The following is a 17757-nucleotide window of genomic DNA, read 5'->3' as shown; positions in this document are numbered from 1 at the left end:
GAAATGTAAGACATGTTATTTGGTCTTAAGTGTGCAACGCCATGCCTCTTCACACAGCATTCTTCTATTGCACATCACTGTATTTCACTCTGTGGAATTGAAAAGTGTATATTTTGTAATGGATGCCATGAAATTATATTCAGGACAGTGGAAATTAAAATGTCCTCCCATGCCTCTCCCGCTCCCAATCGACCAGTTTCACATCCTGCCCTCTTTATTTTCTTTTTTTTCTTTTTTTTAAAAAAAACCTCACAATTAACACCGGACAGACAGCAACTGGCATTCATTCATTCGGACTTACTTCACTCAGCTCGTATGGCCCCATCCCATTTTGTTTGCAATAAAGTTTATTTCTAGATGCAGTGAGGATTCCCCTGAGAGGGACATCACATACACTATGCACGCCTTCAAAAATGAACTTATGATTCATTCAGAAATCAACTTAGAATGTGTTCAAAAACCAACAGGGATGCATTTCAAAACCACATGCATAACTGATAGGTCAACATTCGCTGAATGCTAGGCACTTTGTGAAACAAGGTTTTTTTCCCTCAATAATTTGAATTTGGAGCCCCCTTCCCCCCTCGAAATTGCCACCCACTTTAGATATCTCGAATTGCCCCCCCCCCCCTCCTCCTCCCTCCCAGATCCAGGCATGCTGCGCATGCATGAATCTGGCAGCTTGGGTGCACCAGTAAAATTTTTCCTGGTAGCATCCAGCTGCTTGCTGCTTACTCAGCCAAGAGCCACATTTCTGTAGCCAGAAGTGGGAGAAGGTACTACTCATATGCGACTCAACTGTGCATATCCATGAGCCTGCTCGTAACTGATAAAATGAATCTAATGTAAACAGGTGTGACGTCATGCTCATCGGAGGCAATTTGTTGTTATGAAGTACTTTCTAAAGTCTTCACAAATTTTTCGGTTGGCAGGCGCTTGTATGAGGACAGTGTTTTGTTGTTTTATGTCGCACATTTCCTTTGCAATTGAAGTCGTATTTTCATTTTTTTCTCTCGTACGTTTTATTGCTGCAGTATTATTCTGCAGAAGTGGGATACAGTAATATCCTTTGTTAGAGTATCGGTTCTTACCAGTCAAAGTTACAAAAATTTAGCTGAAAACTAAAACAATGAAAAATTCCCGGAATTCTAAAAAATTCCCAGGTTTTCCTGGTTTTCTGCCAGATGAAAAAGTTGCCGTGTTTTTCCTGGATCTCCCAACTGTCCCAGGTCATATACACCCTGTCTATCTCAGAATGCTAAAGCAAAATGTACAGTTTTCTCCCAGCAATGGAGGTGTTCCCTTTAACCTATGATTCTCCATCAGTACATGATAAAAACTGCACCACATAATTGCTCACCACTTCTTGTTTATTAGACTCTGAAAATTCTAAGCATTAACAGATTAACAGTTACAGCAAATCTTATAGGAATTATAGTATGGATACTTTGTCTGCATTGACAGGCCTAAATGTGCATAAAAGAAGACTGTGACTTGCTCACTTGGAGCAATTTATTTTCTAGTAGATTATAATGATTAAGGCAAATGTGATTCTTTGTTGTTGAATACCAAAGTTTTCTCATATTTCTATGGTAGTGTTTTCACATGCATATGTCATCAAAGAGTTGATTCTTAAATGAGAGTCAATCACTCTGTGAATACAGAGTGTTTTATTTACAATGGAAATCAGCTTATTATTAATCCAAACAATAATTTTTATTCTGCAAAGAATGTAAGCTACTTAGTATTTTTCTTTTTTAAAAGGTAGATGGATTAATTTAAACCACAATTCCACAATTTGAAAGGAATTACACTACCAATATTTAAAATGTTTTATGCATTGAACAACAAAGCAGTTCCATAGATATTTTTTTAAAAAAAAAAAAAAAAAAAAAAAAAAAAAAAAAAAAAAAAAAAAAAAAAAAACCTTTTAAAGCTGAATACTCACATTTAATGAAGGATCACTGATTCCAATTGCTGAATTTATTTCACTAAGAAATATAAAGTTATCTGGACTGATTTTTTTTGTTAATGTGTCATCTTCTAAAGTGAAATATAATAGACACGCGTCTTTTGTACCGCCATCAGCACCGCATGTTGTACCTTCCAGGATATTTTCCAGTGTTTCGTTGTATGCATCATATGCTGTGGCAGCTGGCTGTAAGTTTAGAGATGTTAAGTAACTTATGAGTTGAAATAAACTAGAACATTAACAGACACATTATTTGTAACTGTAATATTGTATAAAGCAAATTCAAGTGAATGTAAATGTATCCACCCTGGAGGAGCTTCCAGAAAGCTTTATGTAGTAGCTTCCAGAAAGCTTTACACATAATTTCCAACCTTTTTGAAACTTTTTCTTCCTGACACCCCCAATAAAATAATGAAAGAAAAAGAATTTATCGCCTACTTCATTTTTGTTGTTTGTGCAGTACAACTCCTGCATCTGGCACTACATTTCAGTTTATTACTTCTTTTCTATTAACTCTGTTCACAACAAATTTTGCAAACAGTATCTGCATGTACAACTAATATACTACTGAATGTACTGTGAGATTATATCACTGTATGGCACGTAGTTCAATTTTGGTTTTGACTTTTTCACTAGTCTGTGGGTGAATAATCCAGATCTAATAAAAGCAACAAATTATGGTTTTGTGTCTACAACCATAAACATTTTACATGCTTAATGTAAAATATTTAACACATTTGCATTTGTAAAGTAATCAGACATTTGAAGCTGTTTTATATGCAGAAGTTTGATACTTTAAGGAATCAAGGGAGAGGGATGAGGGGGGGGGGGGGGCTACTAGTTCTATAGTAAAGGCGAAGAAAATGTACATAATGTATCTCTTTGTTGCTACCAACATAAATGAATGATAGTGTGTCTATCATGAATCTTTATATGTTGAAATACACTAACATTGTGATAACTGCCAGATTTATGATGATACATGGGACTGAAATGAAATTACAGTATAATTACCTCATATCAGCATCTGTGTCTATGTACATACATACTCTGCAACCCACTGTACAGTGCATGGTGGAGGGTACCCTGTACCACTACTAGTCACCTCCTTTCCTATTCCACTTGAAAACAGAGCAAGGAAAAAACACTATTTATGTATTTCCACACAAGCCCTAATCCCTCTAATCTCATCTTCTTTGTCCTTACATGAAATATACATTTCTGGCAGTAGAATTGTTCTGCAGTCCGCCTTCAACACCATTTCTCTACATTTTCTCAACAGTGCTCCTTGAGAAGAATGTCGACTTCCTTCCAGTGAGCCCCATTAGGGTCCGCAAAGTATCTCCGTAATACCAGCATTGTTTAAACATACTGATAATAAATCTAGCAGCCTGACTCTGAATTGCTTTGATGTCTTCCTTTAACCTGACCTGGTGCAGATCCCAAACGCTTGAACATTACTCAACAATGGGCCACAATAGTGTCCTATATGTGATCTCCTTTACAGATGAACCACACTTTCCTGAAATTCTCCCAGTAAAGTGAAGTGGACATGCTCATTCCATTTTGTATTACTTTGCAGCATTATGCTTAGATATTTAATCAATGTGACTATTTCAGGCAGCACACTACTAATGCTATACTCATACTGTATGGCTATATTTTTTCTACTCATCTGTATTAACTTACATTTTTCTACATTTAGACTAGCTCCCATTCATCTGACTCTGAGCATTAAGTAGGTTGTGAAGTTCCTACATCCATCAGTCAGAGACTCCAAATGTCCTGGTATGGATTTAAAGAGGGCCAGGATATCATCCTAAGCAATTACCCATCATCCATTTTGTATATATGTCCCTAACGTATCAACAGTGGTTGCTTGATAACTGCAACTAGTGTATTCTTGACCAACCATCTCTAAAACATATTCAATCTCAGGTGAATCTTTAGCTCAGGAAAGTAGCAGTACTTGCCATTTTTTGAAGAACACTGTGAAATCGCTCACCACATGTGGTGCTGCATTGTCCAATTGAAATATGATGTACGGAATTGTCTGAAGCAAAGTCTGTACTTTTTTATGTGGTGAAAGTCTCAATATCTTACTATGTAGAAGTTGAGGTACCCTGCAACATTTGATAGCAGTTCAAGCCTATTATTTATTTTATATTTGTGCCCCTTCACAATGCAATCTGTGAGATTGTGTTCACCACATGGCAATATTTAACACATATATGTGACTTGACTCCAAACATTACATTTTGCTGCTCAGCATGCTACAAATGTCATTCATGTGCCTGTTGCACTTTGAGGCATTTATGGTCCTTGGATAATAGAAGCTCTGATAGTGGTATACATGCCAGCAATGCAGCTCATAGCAGGCGGGACCAATTTCTAACCCAACAGACTTACACACACTGTGTAGTATTGTCTTGCTGAGTCAACATTGTGGTTGAAACTGTATAATGATTTATCATTATGTGGAAAAAATGTCAGCATTCCATGCTGTGGGCACTTTGCATGGTAACTGTCCACAGAGTCAGAGATGCTGAGCTCAGTTCTGTGTCATGATTTATCAGTTTTCTCAACTGAATCTGTCAGAAGCTACAATGACACTTGCAGTCATACTACCACTTTCTTTTATCTCTCTTTACTGCTTGAGCTTCACATAATAATGTTATTATTGACTGGATAACCACAGGTGTACTGTTGTTTCACAGCATCCATCAGAAACAATATTTTGGTGATTAGACATGTCGCCATCATCAGGTGCAGCGATGAACTGACTTCCTGGGGGTGCATGGCTGATTTATAACCCCTCACCCTATGGACCGATCCCTACATGGTCTGTCCACAAGGCACATGTCAGTGGCCAGTGAGGTGACTGCATCAGAGTCTGCAGCCAGTGACACCTGGTGTGTGTGTGTGTGTGTGTGTGTGTGTGTGTGTGTGTGTGTGTGTGTGTGTGTGTGTGTGTGTGTTGGGGGGGGGGGGAGGGGGGGAGGCTGCACGCAATAGTGTGGGTGTAGACACTTCAACTACCCTGGCCACCAGCTTGTTGTGTTTGCTAAGTATCTCCTTCATTTCATTTTTTCCAATGCACTGTATAAATATTAAGAGGTCAGAAGGAAAAAGAGTACCAAGCAAAGAAGTGAAAGCTGAAAAGTGGAAGGAATATATAGAAGGCCAGTACAAGGGAAACAGATTTAAGACAAAATCATAGAATGGGATGAGGAAGTAAATAAAGATGAGATGGTAGATATATTACTGTGAGAAAACAAAGAACTAAGTCTGCATGTTAATATATTTAAAGCCAGTTATCACTTCAAAGTCCCAGTTTACTGGGCCCTACTACAGTAGACAATATACTGTGACTAAGCAAGGCACTCTAGTGTGTGCTCACTGTTTAGAATACATCAGAATGTACATTAACTGCGAAATCCATATGTGTTATAAAAATGGATGTGTTTTGTGTGTGTGTGTGTGTGTTTTCCACATTTCCTTCTAAAACAAGTTCACTCGAACTTGGTACACAGATACTTTACTGTCAGTCAATAGTTGCTGTCAGGGGTAAGAACCACCTAACTATCAGAGTGGTGGGGCTGACAAAGAAGTGCAGCATGTGGTGCTTGAATTCTCAGATTACATTATTCCAGTATTTGAGAATGAGAGCACTTAGAGACTTGTAACAAGCTTGACATAAAATTTAAAACCTTTACAAATTTCTTTCTTGCTGACAACCCCTATAAAATGATGAAAATGTTTATTGCTTACTCCTTTTCCCTCGTTCATGCAGTTTATCTACTGCATGAGGCATGATGCTAATAATTTGTTACCTCATTAATACTAACTGTATTCATGATATATTTCACAGACAGTAAGCTCATACACCACTGAACGCAAGTGCAAAGTTATATGACTGTACAACACGTACTTCAGGAGATATGAAATCATAAACATTAAGCTATGGCCAGATACTGCATGATATGGGCATGTCAGACACTGCATAATATGGGTGTGGACACACAGCTACAATGAGCAATGCTGGGTTTATCCACTAGTAGCCAATAAAATGATCTCTGAAGTATTTGGTAATGGCACGCAACATTACATAAAACCTAACAAGACTCATGCTAATGCACAAACAGTGGAGACAAAGTCTGAGTTCACCAAGGCACACCAGCCTACAATCCAATACAAAATGAAAATTACCTGCACTAAACAATTTCATTTAGTAACATGGGTTAAATGCCATTACAGCCAGTAGGGCTCACAATGCAGTTTGCAGAATTAAAAAAGCCTGATGCTGTGTTAGCTAGTCAGAGAGGGCAGATGGAATGATCTCAACTGACACCAATTTTGGACCTCATTACAGGGAGCAGGCAACTGAAAGAAGACACCTAACCTCAAATGCCATGCTGTGTATCAGCCTGCCAGATCAAATGTGAATTTACTATCTGTTATCTTACTGTTCAGGAAACTAATGCAAATTGTAAAAGCAGTGATTCTCCAATTTCTGCAGAAAATATGCTCTTAAAAACATTGTTAAAACTGGAGTCTCATCAGATACATAGAAATATGCAGAAATAGCAACTATTTTGAAACAGAGAGAACATTCATGAATGGCAATATATTACTTACAAATTTACACCATCCTTGGCATCTCCAAGATCTTAGAGACTTTATGGGAAGAGATTACACAAATATAAAAACTGATTGGCTCAATTTTGCTTTTGTCAGGGGTCAAGCCATTAACTATTATCTGCTCAGATGAAAGAAAGTCATTGACACATTAGAACCACTTTTGGATACCAACCTAGGCAGTCCCATTGTTGCATAAAATAAAATCTTCAGGTTTTTCTCACATCAATTACCAATGAGTCCAAGTTGTTTGGAAGGCACATGGCTCTTCACCCATCTTTTGGTGCAGTACATGTGTCCTGATACTGAGTGTAAAACCCACTGATGAGATTTGGTGCTGCATATATTTTAATTGCAATCCACTGCCACTGGCTATATAAAGGGACAAACTGCAAGACACCATCACTTTGCCAGAAGATGGATGGAGGTTTTATGGCTTCCAAAATGTCACAGACTCACTGTGAATCGATGGAGGAAGAAATTTGAGATTTTATTGTAGACATCACAAAAAACATTTTTGCCATCATTTTCATCCATATCACTTGTTTTCACCCAGTATGACTGTGAAGATGCTTACTACAGGAATTGAAGGTTGATTGTTGATAACAAAAACCAAATACTAATTATCACAAAGAAGAAGATTCCTGTGACTCTGGAGTGTTTCTGCATCCTGGAAGGATATATTGGCTACAAAATGTTTGCAAGTATCCTGATGTACTATTGTTCACATTAAACACATTGAGATAAAATGACTGGAATGACTTTTGATCCTTCTGCCCACCTTTGCATCATCTTATACCTCACAACAGATCATTTAGTTTGTGAGTATGCCACACTGGTGTGGTGAAGTGCAGCAGACCATCAACTTCTGTTACTATTGTAGAGTACAAGTAAAACAGAATGCTGGAGATGATACTTTACTTATCCCAGAATGTTAACCAAACAGGTACATGAGACTGCAAAGAACACTTTAAGAATACAACCTGTGTCTTCTGCCTGAAGGCAACACACAGGAACCCTTGTAAGTGGGAGTACTTTGGATACAATATAATATCCAAACATGCTTGTGTATGACACAGTTACCCAGCAAGGGATGATAGACAAATATGTGAGACACCAGAGAACAATTTACTTCTCAAACCACCATAAGGTGTACAGTGGAGGGTGCCAAGTACCACTATTAGTCATTTCCTTCCCCATTCCACACACAAATGGAAGGAGGGAAAAGTGACTATATGTCTCATATGACCCAAAATTTCTCATATCTGATCTTTGCAGTCCTCACACAAATAGTACAATGGTGGCAGTAGAATCATTCTGAAGTCAGCTGCAAATGCCTGTTCTCTAAATTTTTGCAAGTGTCTCACAAAAAGAACACTGTCTTCCCTTCCAGGATCCCCATTTGAGTTCACAAAGCATATCCATAACCCTCATATGTTGATCAAACCTACCAGCATGACTTGTAAATGCTTTAATCTGACCTGGTGAGGACCCCAAACACTCAAATGGTAGTAAAAAATGGGTCACAAAAGTGTTCCATATGTGGCCACCTTTGTAGATGAGCTACAGCTTTCTAAAACTCTCCCAATAACCCAAAGTCAACCACTTACCTTCCCTACTAAGGTACTTATGTGTTCATACCATTTCATATTGCTTTGCAGTGTTATGCTTAGATAGTTAATTAAAGATAAAGATTACTAGATATGGCTGGGATGGCAAAGCTAAGACAGTTATAGACTATATATTAACAGACAAATTAATTGGAGGAAAAGTAAGGGACACTAAAGTCATACCAAGTGAGCACTTGGATAGTGACCACAAGTTACTAGTAGCTGATCTAAATTATAAGATGAAAAGTTTGAATGCTGTACAAAGAATACCAAAAATTAAAATTAAGGAGTGGAAGCTGAAAGAAGAAGAAAATAGGAAAAATGTCCAAAATCTAGTAGCTGACAATCATTCATTTGAATTTAAGGATTTTACTAACTTCTCCTATCCAGGGTCATCCCGATTATCATAAAGAAAAATCAGTTGTTTCTTTTTATACATAACAAATCTAGTGGCCAGCATTGCACTGGGCTGTGCCAGAAAAACTTCTTATAGGAGCAGATATATATGCATTATCTGGCGAGCTGACAGCAGATATGATTTAAGCCACAGGAATCCATGTAATACAATGGTTAAACCAGGTGCTGGGTGTGATATGGGAAGAAAACACAGTGCCGGATGAATGGAAAAAAAGTTCAGATGCTGTACAATGGTAGTGACAGCAGTGTAGAAGTAGGAGGGGGAAGATCAAAATGATTTAAGACACAGAGAGGTCTTCAGCAAGTCAGTTTTCTCTCCCCTTTACTCTTCATTACACTTACAGATGCAATCATGAAAGAAATCAAGGAAGAAGAAAATGAAGATCTCAAAGCTTTTGTTTTTGCTGATGACATCACCATTTGGGGAGAGATGAAAATGGAGGTTCAGAGGAGACTACATCACTGGAACACAAAATTTAAAAACTTCATGTTAACTGTGAGTAGGAACGAGACTGACAATGGAGATGAGCAGGACACCCAAACCTTGTAACACCATACTGGAGGAGGAGAAGGTTGAATGTGTGAAAAGCTTCAACTATCTGGGTAGCATCATATCATGCAGTGGAAGTTCCAAACCAGAAGTCATAAACAGAATAACAAAAGGATCTAACTTCTTCCACCAAGTATGAAATCTAATATGGGACAAGGAAGTCCTTCAAAGAGCCAAACAGAGCATGTATAAAACTTATCTCCTGCCAATCATGATGAATAGTCTAGAGGCCTGTGTCATAAATAAGAGAGAAGAGGGTCAAATACAAGCATGTGAAATTAAGTTCCTTAGGTCAGCTCTGCAAAAAACTAGGAGAGACAGAGTCAGGAATGATTATGTAAGGAGAGACCTGTAGGTGACATTCACTGCAGAGGAGAGGATGAGTGCTGTGAGACTGAAGTGGTTTGGTCATGTGAAGCGAATGCACCCAACTTGAACTCCATGCCAGTATTTGGAGATGGAGGTACCAGGAAGAAGACCAATTGGGCAGCCTAAAAAGAGCTGGACAGACCAGGTTATGGAAGAACTCAAGAGGAGAGAAGGGACATGGGATTTAGTGAAGAGGGAAAAATTATACCAGGACAGAAACTAATGGAGGCATATTGTTCACCAAATTATTACCCGATTGCTGGAAGGAAATCCTGATGATGATGATTTAATTGAAGTGCCTGTGTCAAGCACCACAACACTAATACTGTATTTAAACATCACTGTATTGTTTTTCCTACACATCTGCATCAATATACATTATATCTAAAAACACAGATGATGTGACTTACCGAACGAAAGTGCTGGCAGGTCGATAGACACACAAACAAACACAAACATACACATGAAATTCAAGCTTTCGCAACAAACTGTTGCCTCATCAGGAAAGAGGGAAGGAGAGGGAAAGAGGAAAGGATGTGGGTTTTAAGGGAGAGGGTAAGGAGTCATTCCAATCCCGGGAGCAGAAAGACTTACCTTATGGTGAAAAAAGGGGTATACACTTGTGGGTTTTAAGGGAGAGGGTAAGGAGTCATTCCAATCCCGGGAGCGGAAAGACTTACCTTAGGGTGAAAAAAGGGGGTCAAGTGTATACCCCTTTTTTCACCATAAGGTAAGTCTTTCCGCTCCCGGGATTGGAATGACTCCTTACTCTCTCCCTTAAAACCCACATCCTTTCGTCTTTCCCTCTCCTTCCCTCTTTCCTGATGAGGCAACAGTTTGTTGCGAAAGCTTGAATTTCATGTGTATGTTTGTGTTTGTTTGTGTGTCTATCGACCTACCAGCACTTTTGTTCGGTAAGTCACATCATCTGTGTTTTTAGATATATTTTTCCCACGTGGAATGTTTCCCTCTATTATATTCAATATACATTATCCTAGATTTGGAATAAGATGCCTTTCATCACACCAATTAGATATTCTAAGCCTCCTGTATCCTTCTACAGTGACTCAATGATGATACTTTCCTGTATACTACAGCATCATCAGTTAACAGCTGTACATTGTCATTCACCCTATCTGTCAGATCGTTTACATACTCAGAGAGCAAGAGTGGTTCTATCATACTGCTCTGGGGCACTTCTTACAATACCCTTGTCTCTGATGAACACTTCCCATTGAGGACCATGTACTGGGTTCTATTACTTAAGAAGTCTTTGTGTCTGGTGAATGCTTACCATTGAGGACAATGTACTTTCCTCTATTACTTAAGAAATATTCAAGCCACTTACATATCTGCAAATCTATTCTGCATGCTCGGACCTTCGATAACAGTCTGCACTGGGCACAGTGTCAAATGCTTTCTGGAATTCTAGGAATATAGAATCTGCCTGTTGCCTTCCATCCATGGTTTGCAGAATGTGGTGTGAGGAAAGGACAAGCTGTTTTGCTAGAAGAATGTTTACTAAATCTATGCTGATTTGCAGACAGAAGCTTTTCTGTCTCGAGGAAACTCATTACATTTGAACTGTGAATATGTTCAAGACTTCAGCAGTAAATTGATGTTGAGGATATTGCTCATATTTTTGTGGGTTCTTTCTTTTACCCTTCTGAAATACATGAGTCACCTGAGCTTTTTCTTAATTGCTTGGAACTTTTTGCTGGATGAGAGATATGCAAAAATACAAGTTAAGTGAGTGGCCAATGCCATAGAGTGCTCTCTGTAAAACAAAACTGGAATTCTTCACAGATATGATAACATTTTTTTTTTCTTTCCAACTCTTTGAGTGGCTTCTCAACAATAGGGATGCCTATTTCTATGTTCTCCATAAGGGTGTGGGTGTGGTGGTCACACAATGGTTTGCCTGTATAATTATCATGTGTGAATGGTTTTTTAAACACAAAATTTAGAACTTCAGCTTTGTTTTGTTGCCTCCTATTGTCACATCAGACTGGTCAAGTGAGTGACTGGCTAGAAATCTTTGACCCACTTAGTGATTCTACATGGGACCAGCAATATCCTTCACTAAGGTGTGACAGTGGAAGTTGTTGCATGCTTTGTGCATCAGTCTGTAAGAACTTTGCCTGTCAACATTTCCAAGAGTGCAATATTCTCTGCTTCCTAAACATTTTCCAAACTTTGCTATTAACCAATGGCAGTTCTTTTCCATCTTTAGTCCACTTACTCAGCACATACTTCTCCAGTGCACAATTTACAATGCAAACTTTGTTATTAAACCATTGCAGACCATTCTCATTCTTAGTCTGCCTACTCAGCACATACTTCTCCAGAGTGCAATTTACAATTATTTTATCCATAATTCCTCTATGTCCATCATATTGAAACTAAGTGATGTCTATTCATTGGCTAAGTATGTTGTTAACAACTGCTTACCTGCTCTTTCCAGCATAAAAATCATCCAAGCCATCTTGATGGATTCATTAGCTTTAGTAACCATCATTGCTATGATGACATCATGATTATCATTCCTTGTCTCTATGCTGACACTGTCAATATTGTCAGGTCTATTTGTTGCTAAAAGGTCTAATATATTTCCATTGCATGTGGGTTGTGAAACCAGATGCTCAAGACAGTTTTCAGAAAATATATTCAGAACTACTTCACAAGATTGTCTGTCTATGCCACCTGCAATGATTCCTTCTGCATACCATCCTATACTCAACAGGTTAAAGTCACCTTCAACTAATACTGCATGATTTGTGTATTTCCACATTACTAAGAACAGACTGTCTTTGAATGATTCCTCAACAGTTACTGTGGGATCAGGTGGTCAATGATTAACTTGAGTTCACTTACACCAGATGCTTGTGACCAGGTAACTTCACAGTTATACTTGATTTCACCTCAACAGAGTCAATATTGTTGTTTGCTGCAACGAACACTCTCCCTCCTATAGCATCTACCTATCTTTCCAACAAACATTCCATATTCCGTCTTCAGGCCAAAAGTGGCCTACCGTGACCATCGGACCTCCATGCCATCCTCAGTGGAGGATGCGGATAGGGGTCAGCGCACCGCTCTCCTGGTCATTATGATGGTATTCTTGACTGAAGCCGCTACTATTCGGTCGAGTAGCTCCTCAATTGGCATCAGGAGGCTGAGTGCACCCCGAAAAATGGCAACAGTGCATGGCGGCCTGGATGGTCACCCATCCAAGTGCCGACCACGCCCAACAGCACTTAACTTCAGTGATCTCATGGGTACCAGCGTATCCACTGCGGCAAGGCCATTGCCATACATTCCATACGTCATTAAATATTTCTTCTTTCAGTTTCACAAAGCTCTCAGTTCTGAAAATAATTTGAGTGCATCTACTTTCCTGGAAGGTAGTGTATGAGGAATTATAATGCTTTGGCAATTTACTGTTAAAATTTTGACACCCAAGCTGCCTTTACTTTGTACTCATCTGATTGCACTCTCATTATACTGACTAGCAAGTATTCATCAGAGAACTTCAAACTATCGCCTGGCTTTAAAAAAATCTCTATGTACAATCCACAAGTAGCTACTTCCTTTGAGTAGTGCACCCATGACATATTCAGAGGACTCCTACAATTCTCCATAATGCAGGTCCAGGAATCTGAAGCCAAAGTCATCACAGAAACAACAGAGCCTCTGGTTGAGATCCTCCACTCGGCTCAAAACAAAAGGACTCTAATCATTTCTGGGTATGATACTGCATATTGTGAGCTCTGTTTGCACTCTGCAAACAAGGCCAGCAGGCTTCACCACTTTCACCAGCTGAGGGTGACCTCAGAGTCCAAGTGACAGTCACCACTGGTGCAGACATGAGTCACAAGATGCAGATGATTGCACACTGCAACCTCAATAGCCACAAGCATGGCTGCTTCCACATTTTGCACATGGTCCACCAGCAGACATACTGACTGCACATTAGATTTCTTTCACTATTTTCCTAAGTGGCTCCATAATGACCTAACATTGGTATTCATAATAACTAGTAAATCCTTTCTCTGTGTGCCAGCTTGGATGCTGCTGGAGGAGCAGCCACCTGTGCACTCACAGGGTGACCAGTCAAGACTAGACCAGCAAGTCCTCACATTGACTTTCTGCCTGGAATGACACCAACATGTTACAATCCGCCATTCACCCTGCTGAGAGAGTGGACCTCCACCTCATGTATGCCATATGTGCATTGGTGGCAGAGCCCGTAGGTAAAACAACTGACACCAGAGGTATTCCATGCAACATGCCAGATTCTGCATCCTGAGGCAGCTCCCGGCTGATCACAGACCACACAGCTTTCAGCCATTAGGGAACAGTGACCTGCTCCTCCTGCACCCTCACACAGCATGCACATGCCCCATCTGCCCTACTATTACTTATTTGAGAATTATGCTGTAAAACCACACAGAAAAAGCTTCATATGTAACTTTTACATCAATGAAAATAATAAAGTTTGGAAAATATAATGTTACTGGATAGATAAAAAATCTACTTATGTGGTGGCAGTAGAAGAAAATATAGACACTGAAGAGCCAAAGAAACTGGTACACATGCCTAATACCATGTAGGGCCCCCACAAGTATGCACAAGTACAACATGACATGGCATGGACTTGACTGATATCTGAAGTACTGCTGGAGGGAATTGACACCATAAATCCTGTAGGGCTGTCCATAAATCTATAACGGTATGAGGGGTGGAGATCTCTTCTGAACAGCTCATTGCAAGGCATCCCAGATATGCCCAATAATGTTCATGTCTGGGGAGTTCGGTGGCCAGCGGAAGTGATTAAACTCAGGAGTGTTCCTGGAGCCACTCTGTAAAAATTCAGGATGTGTGTAGTGTCCCATTGTCCTGCTGGAATTGCTCAAGTCTGCTGGAATGCACAATGGACATCATTGGACACAGGTCATCAGACAGGATACTTACATATGTGTCACCCGTCAGAGTCATATCTAGATGTGTCAGGAGTCCCATATCACTCCAACTGCACATGCCTCACACATGATCTCCACAAGCTTGAACAGTTCCCCGCTGACATGCAGGGTCTCCATGCCTGTACACGTCCATCCACTTGATACAATTTGAAACAAGATTCTTCTGACCAGGCAACATGTTACCAGTCATCAACAGTCCAATGTTGGAGATGAGGGGCCCAGGCAAGACATAAAGCTTTGTGTCATGCAGTCAACAAGGCTACATGAGTGGGCCTTTGGCTTCAAAAGCCCATATTGATGATATTTCGTTGAATGGTTCGCACGCTGACACTTGTTGATGGCCCAGTGTTGAAATCTACAGTAATTTGCAGAAGGTTTACATGTCTTTCATGTTGAACAATTCTCTTCAGTTGTGTTGGTCCTTTTCTTGTAGGATCTTTTTGTGGCCACAGTGATGTCAGAGATTTGATGTTTTACCAGATTCCTGATATTAACGGTACACTCATGAAATGGTCGTATGGGAAAATCCCCACTTCATCGTTGCCTCACACATGCTGTGTCCCATTACTGATGTGCCTACTATAACACCACATTCAAACTCACTGAAATCTTGATAACATGCCATTGTACCAGCAGCAAGTGATATAACATCTGTGCCAGACACTTGTTGTCTTATATAGGCATTACTGACTGTAGCACCATATTATGCCTGTACACATATCTCTGTATTTGAATACACATGCCCCTACGAGTTTCTTTGGTGCTTCAGTGTATAAAGGTTAAGTTCATGTGCTATCTTTTGCAGCCAGTGGCTCCTTCTTCTGGCAGAAGGGCTGAAGGGGAAGGAAGAGGAATGAAAAATAGGGACTGGTGAGGTTCAGCAAATGGGGAGGGTTTGCAAAAGTCATCCAGAACCCCAGGCCAGGGGTGACTGACCAGATGGGATGAGAATGCCTGATAATTCTCCCCTGGCTCAATCAGTAGATAAATCTCAGAATGATTGGTGTGTGTGGGAAACAGTTTGAGTGTGTGTATGTGTAAAAAGGCATGTTCTTCTAGCTACTGCCATTTTTTTCCTTAAAACAAAGAAGATTGTGTATGAGAACCTCTCTTACCAGTCTATGTGCTCCTATAATAGCTATGTCAAACTCAAAGCTGTCCCAGCGGTACACATAAATGCTAAGTACAACAGTATCCATTTCATATGGCAGGTCAGAGATAAGACTCACTACCAGCTCTCCTTCAGGAGTGATGTATGGTGACACAAGAACATTAGCAAAAAAGTTCTTTGCATAATAATGAAGCATCTTCCAGTTGCCATGAAAATCTGCAAAGAAAAATATAGGATAATTAATGTAACACAGGCAAGAGTTAGTGTGTATATAATCTGAAACATCACAAACATACACTAGCAAGTTATTAGGTAAAGGTCAGTCAGAAACTACAGCATTATATTTATTTTACTGCTTAATATTCATAACTGATGTTTTTCTTCCAGTCACTATAACACAGAAATTTACAACGTATTTTGATTCCAAATCTAATGAATCTTTACATTCAACTTTAATGTTCCAAAGCAGTAAAAATCAAATAAAGTACACACAACTGTTCCAGTGTACCAGTTTATAAGAGTATATTTTCTCTTTAGTCACCAGATTCCTTTGTGATTTTGAAGGAAATGTCAATGCAGCAGCAAAGTACTGGATACTAATTGCATTTCGGAACTAGTCACAGATGAGATCAAAACTTCTAAAGGTACCAATATATCAGTCCATAGCCATCTTTCCTGATAGGATATTTTTGTGTCTCTTCCAGCTAAATAATTATAAGATGTGCTATTCCATAAGTTGTCTCTTTCTTTCAGGATCATATATGTGAATCCAGAATGTGACACAATAAGAATTAGTCTCACTGAAGGTCATTATAATGTTGTGTATTAGTTGCTACTATTTTCTCTGATTCTTTATTAGTTGGGTCAAAACTTTCAGTACATACCATGCAAAATATTTTGACTAAATTACTCAGGCTTTGCTACTTACCATAAAGAAGACACAGTAAATTGGAGACAGGCACAGTTACAAGACACTTACATGAAGCTTTCAGCCACAGCCTTTATCAGTAAAAGAGAGACACACACCATTCATACACACAAGCAAGCTCACCTGATGAACACATGATCGCCAGCTCCAGCATATTTGGCCTGGCTGACATTTGGCAGAATACCCAACATTTATAGGTGGGAAAGAGCAGTAGTGTATGTCTCAACTATATAAGACACAAAGGAATTAAGGCACTGGCTGTCACTGGGCACTGACTGAAATCAATGCGAAATGTTGAAAATTAGTGCCAGACCAGGATTCAAACCTGGATCTCCTGCTTACTAGGCAGGTGCTCTGACTACTTAGTCAACCTGCCGCAGTGGTCATTGCAACTGCACAGACTGCCTCCCATCAGACCAAATTCTCAACTTATCCACACACTTCGAATGTAGTGCACCTTGCCCACTATCCCCAATGATCACTTCAGTGCTGATACACACCAGGCTCATACTCTTATTGGGAACAGCAAAATGCTGTGAGTAATGAGGATAATGGGCAAGGGGCACTATATCCATAGTGTGTGGATAAGTTGAGATGTGCATCTACAAGACAAGACAATGGGCAGTTAGCCAACTTCCCATTATCATACTTGTTATTCAGGCAAGTATTCTCTTCTACCTAGGAGATCTGCTGTGGACCCTGGAGCTTTGCAGCTCATGACAATACTTCTGATGTCACAAGAGAAAATTGAGATCAGTTTGGCTAACAGGCAGCTAGTGGATGAAATAGGGAAACCTGTATTGGGAATGATCATAGTATGTAATTCTGATTAGGTTGTAATATGGGAAGAACAGTTGTAGCACGGGTACAATATATGTGTGTTTAAGAAAAAGATGGTCTGAGTCCATTGAGCAGTAGTTGAAATTCTGAATACTTTTCAGTTGGTACAAAGAGAGAAGCTTTGAGAATGCAGTCGGAGGACTTAAGATCCTATTGATGATCATCCATGTGGCATTTATAAAGCAAGCAGTCTAAATTTAACAAAAACAACAATTGTAAGATATTTCTTAACAGCCAAGCTCCTTACAGTGTCGTGATGCAATTTTGCCTAACACACATTCCATTCCACATATTGGTAGGAATTATGACCATAAATAAATGATAAATATGTCACCATGTT

General features: G+C 39.4%; 1 protein-coding gene across 1 annotated transcript in view; it reads right to left on the bottom strand.

Moving 5' to 3' along the window:
- The window catches only part of LOC126481767 (beta-mannosidase-like), a 279943-nt gene that overhangs the window by 19503 nt on the left and 242683 nt on the right, over positions 1–17757 (bottom strand). The window contains exons 12-13 of the mRNA XM_050105721.1: positions 15654–15865; positions 1949–2158 (exon numbers count right to left, since the gene is read on the bottom strand). Of these exons, the coding sequence (XP_049961678.1) occupies positions 1949–2158; positions 15654–15865 (422 nt within the window). The remainder of the gene's footprint in view (positions 1–1948; positions 2159–15653; positions 15866–17757) is intronic.

This window comes from Schistocerca serialis, chromosome 5 (genome assembly GCF_023864345.2).
Source record: "Schistocerca serialis cubense isolate TAMUIC-IGC-003099 chromosome 5, iqSchSeri2.2, whole genome shotgun sequence".
Lineage (NCBI taxonomy): Eukaryota > Metazoa > Arthropoda > Insecta > Orthoptera > Acrididae > Schistocerca > Schistocerca serialis.
Note: the sequence above shows the minus strand (reverse complement) of the source record. Positions and strands in the feature narration are given on the sequence as shown.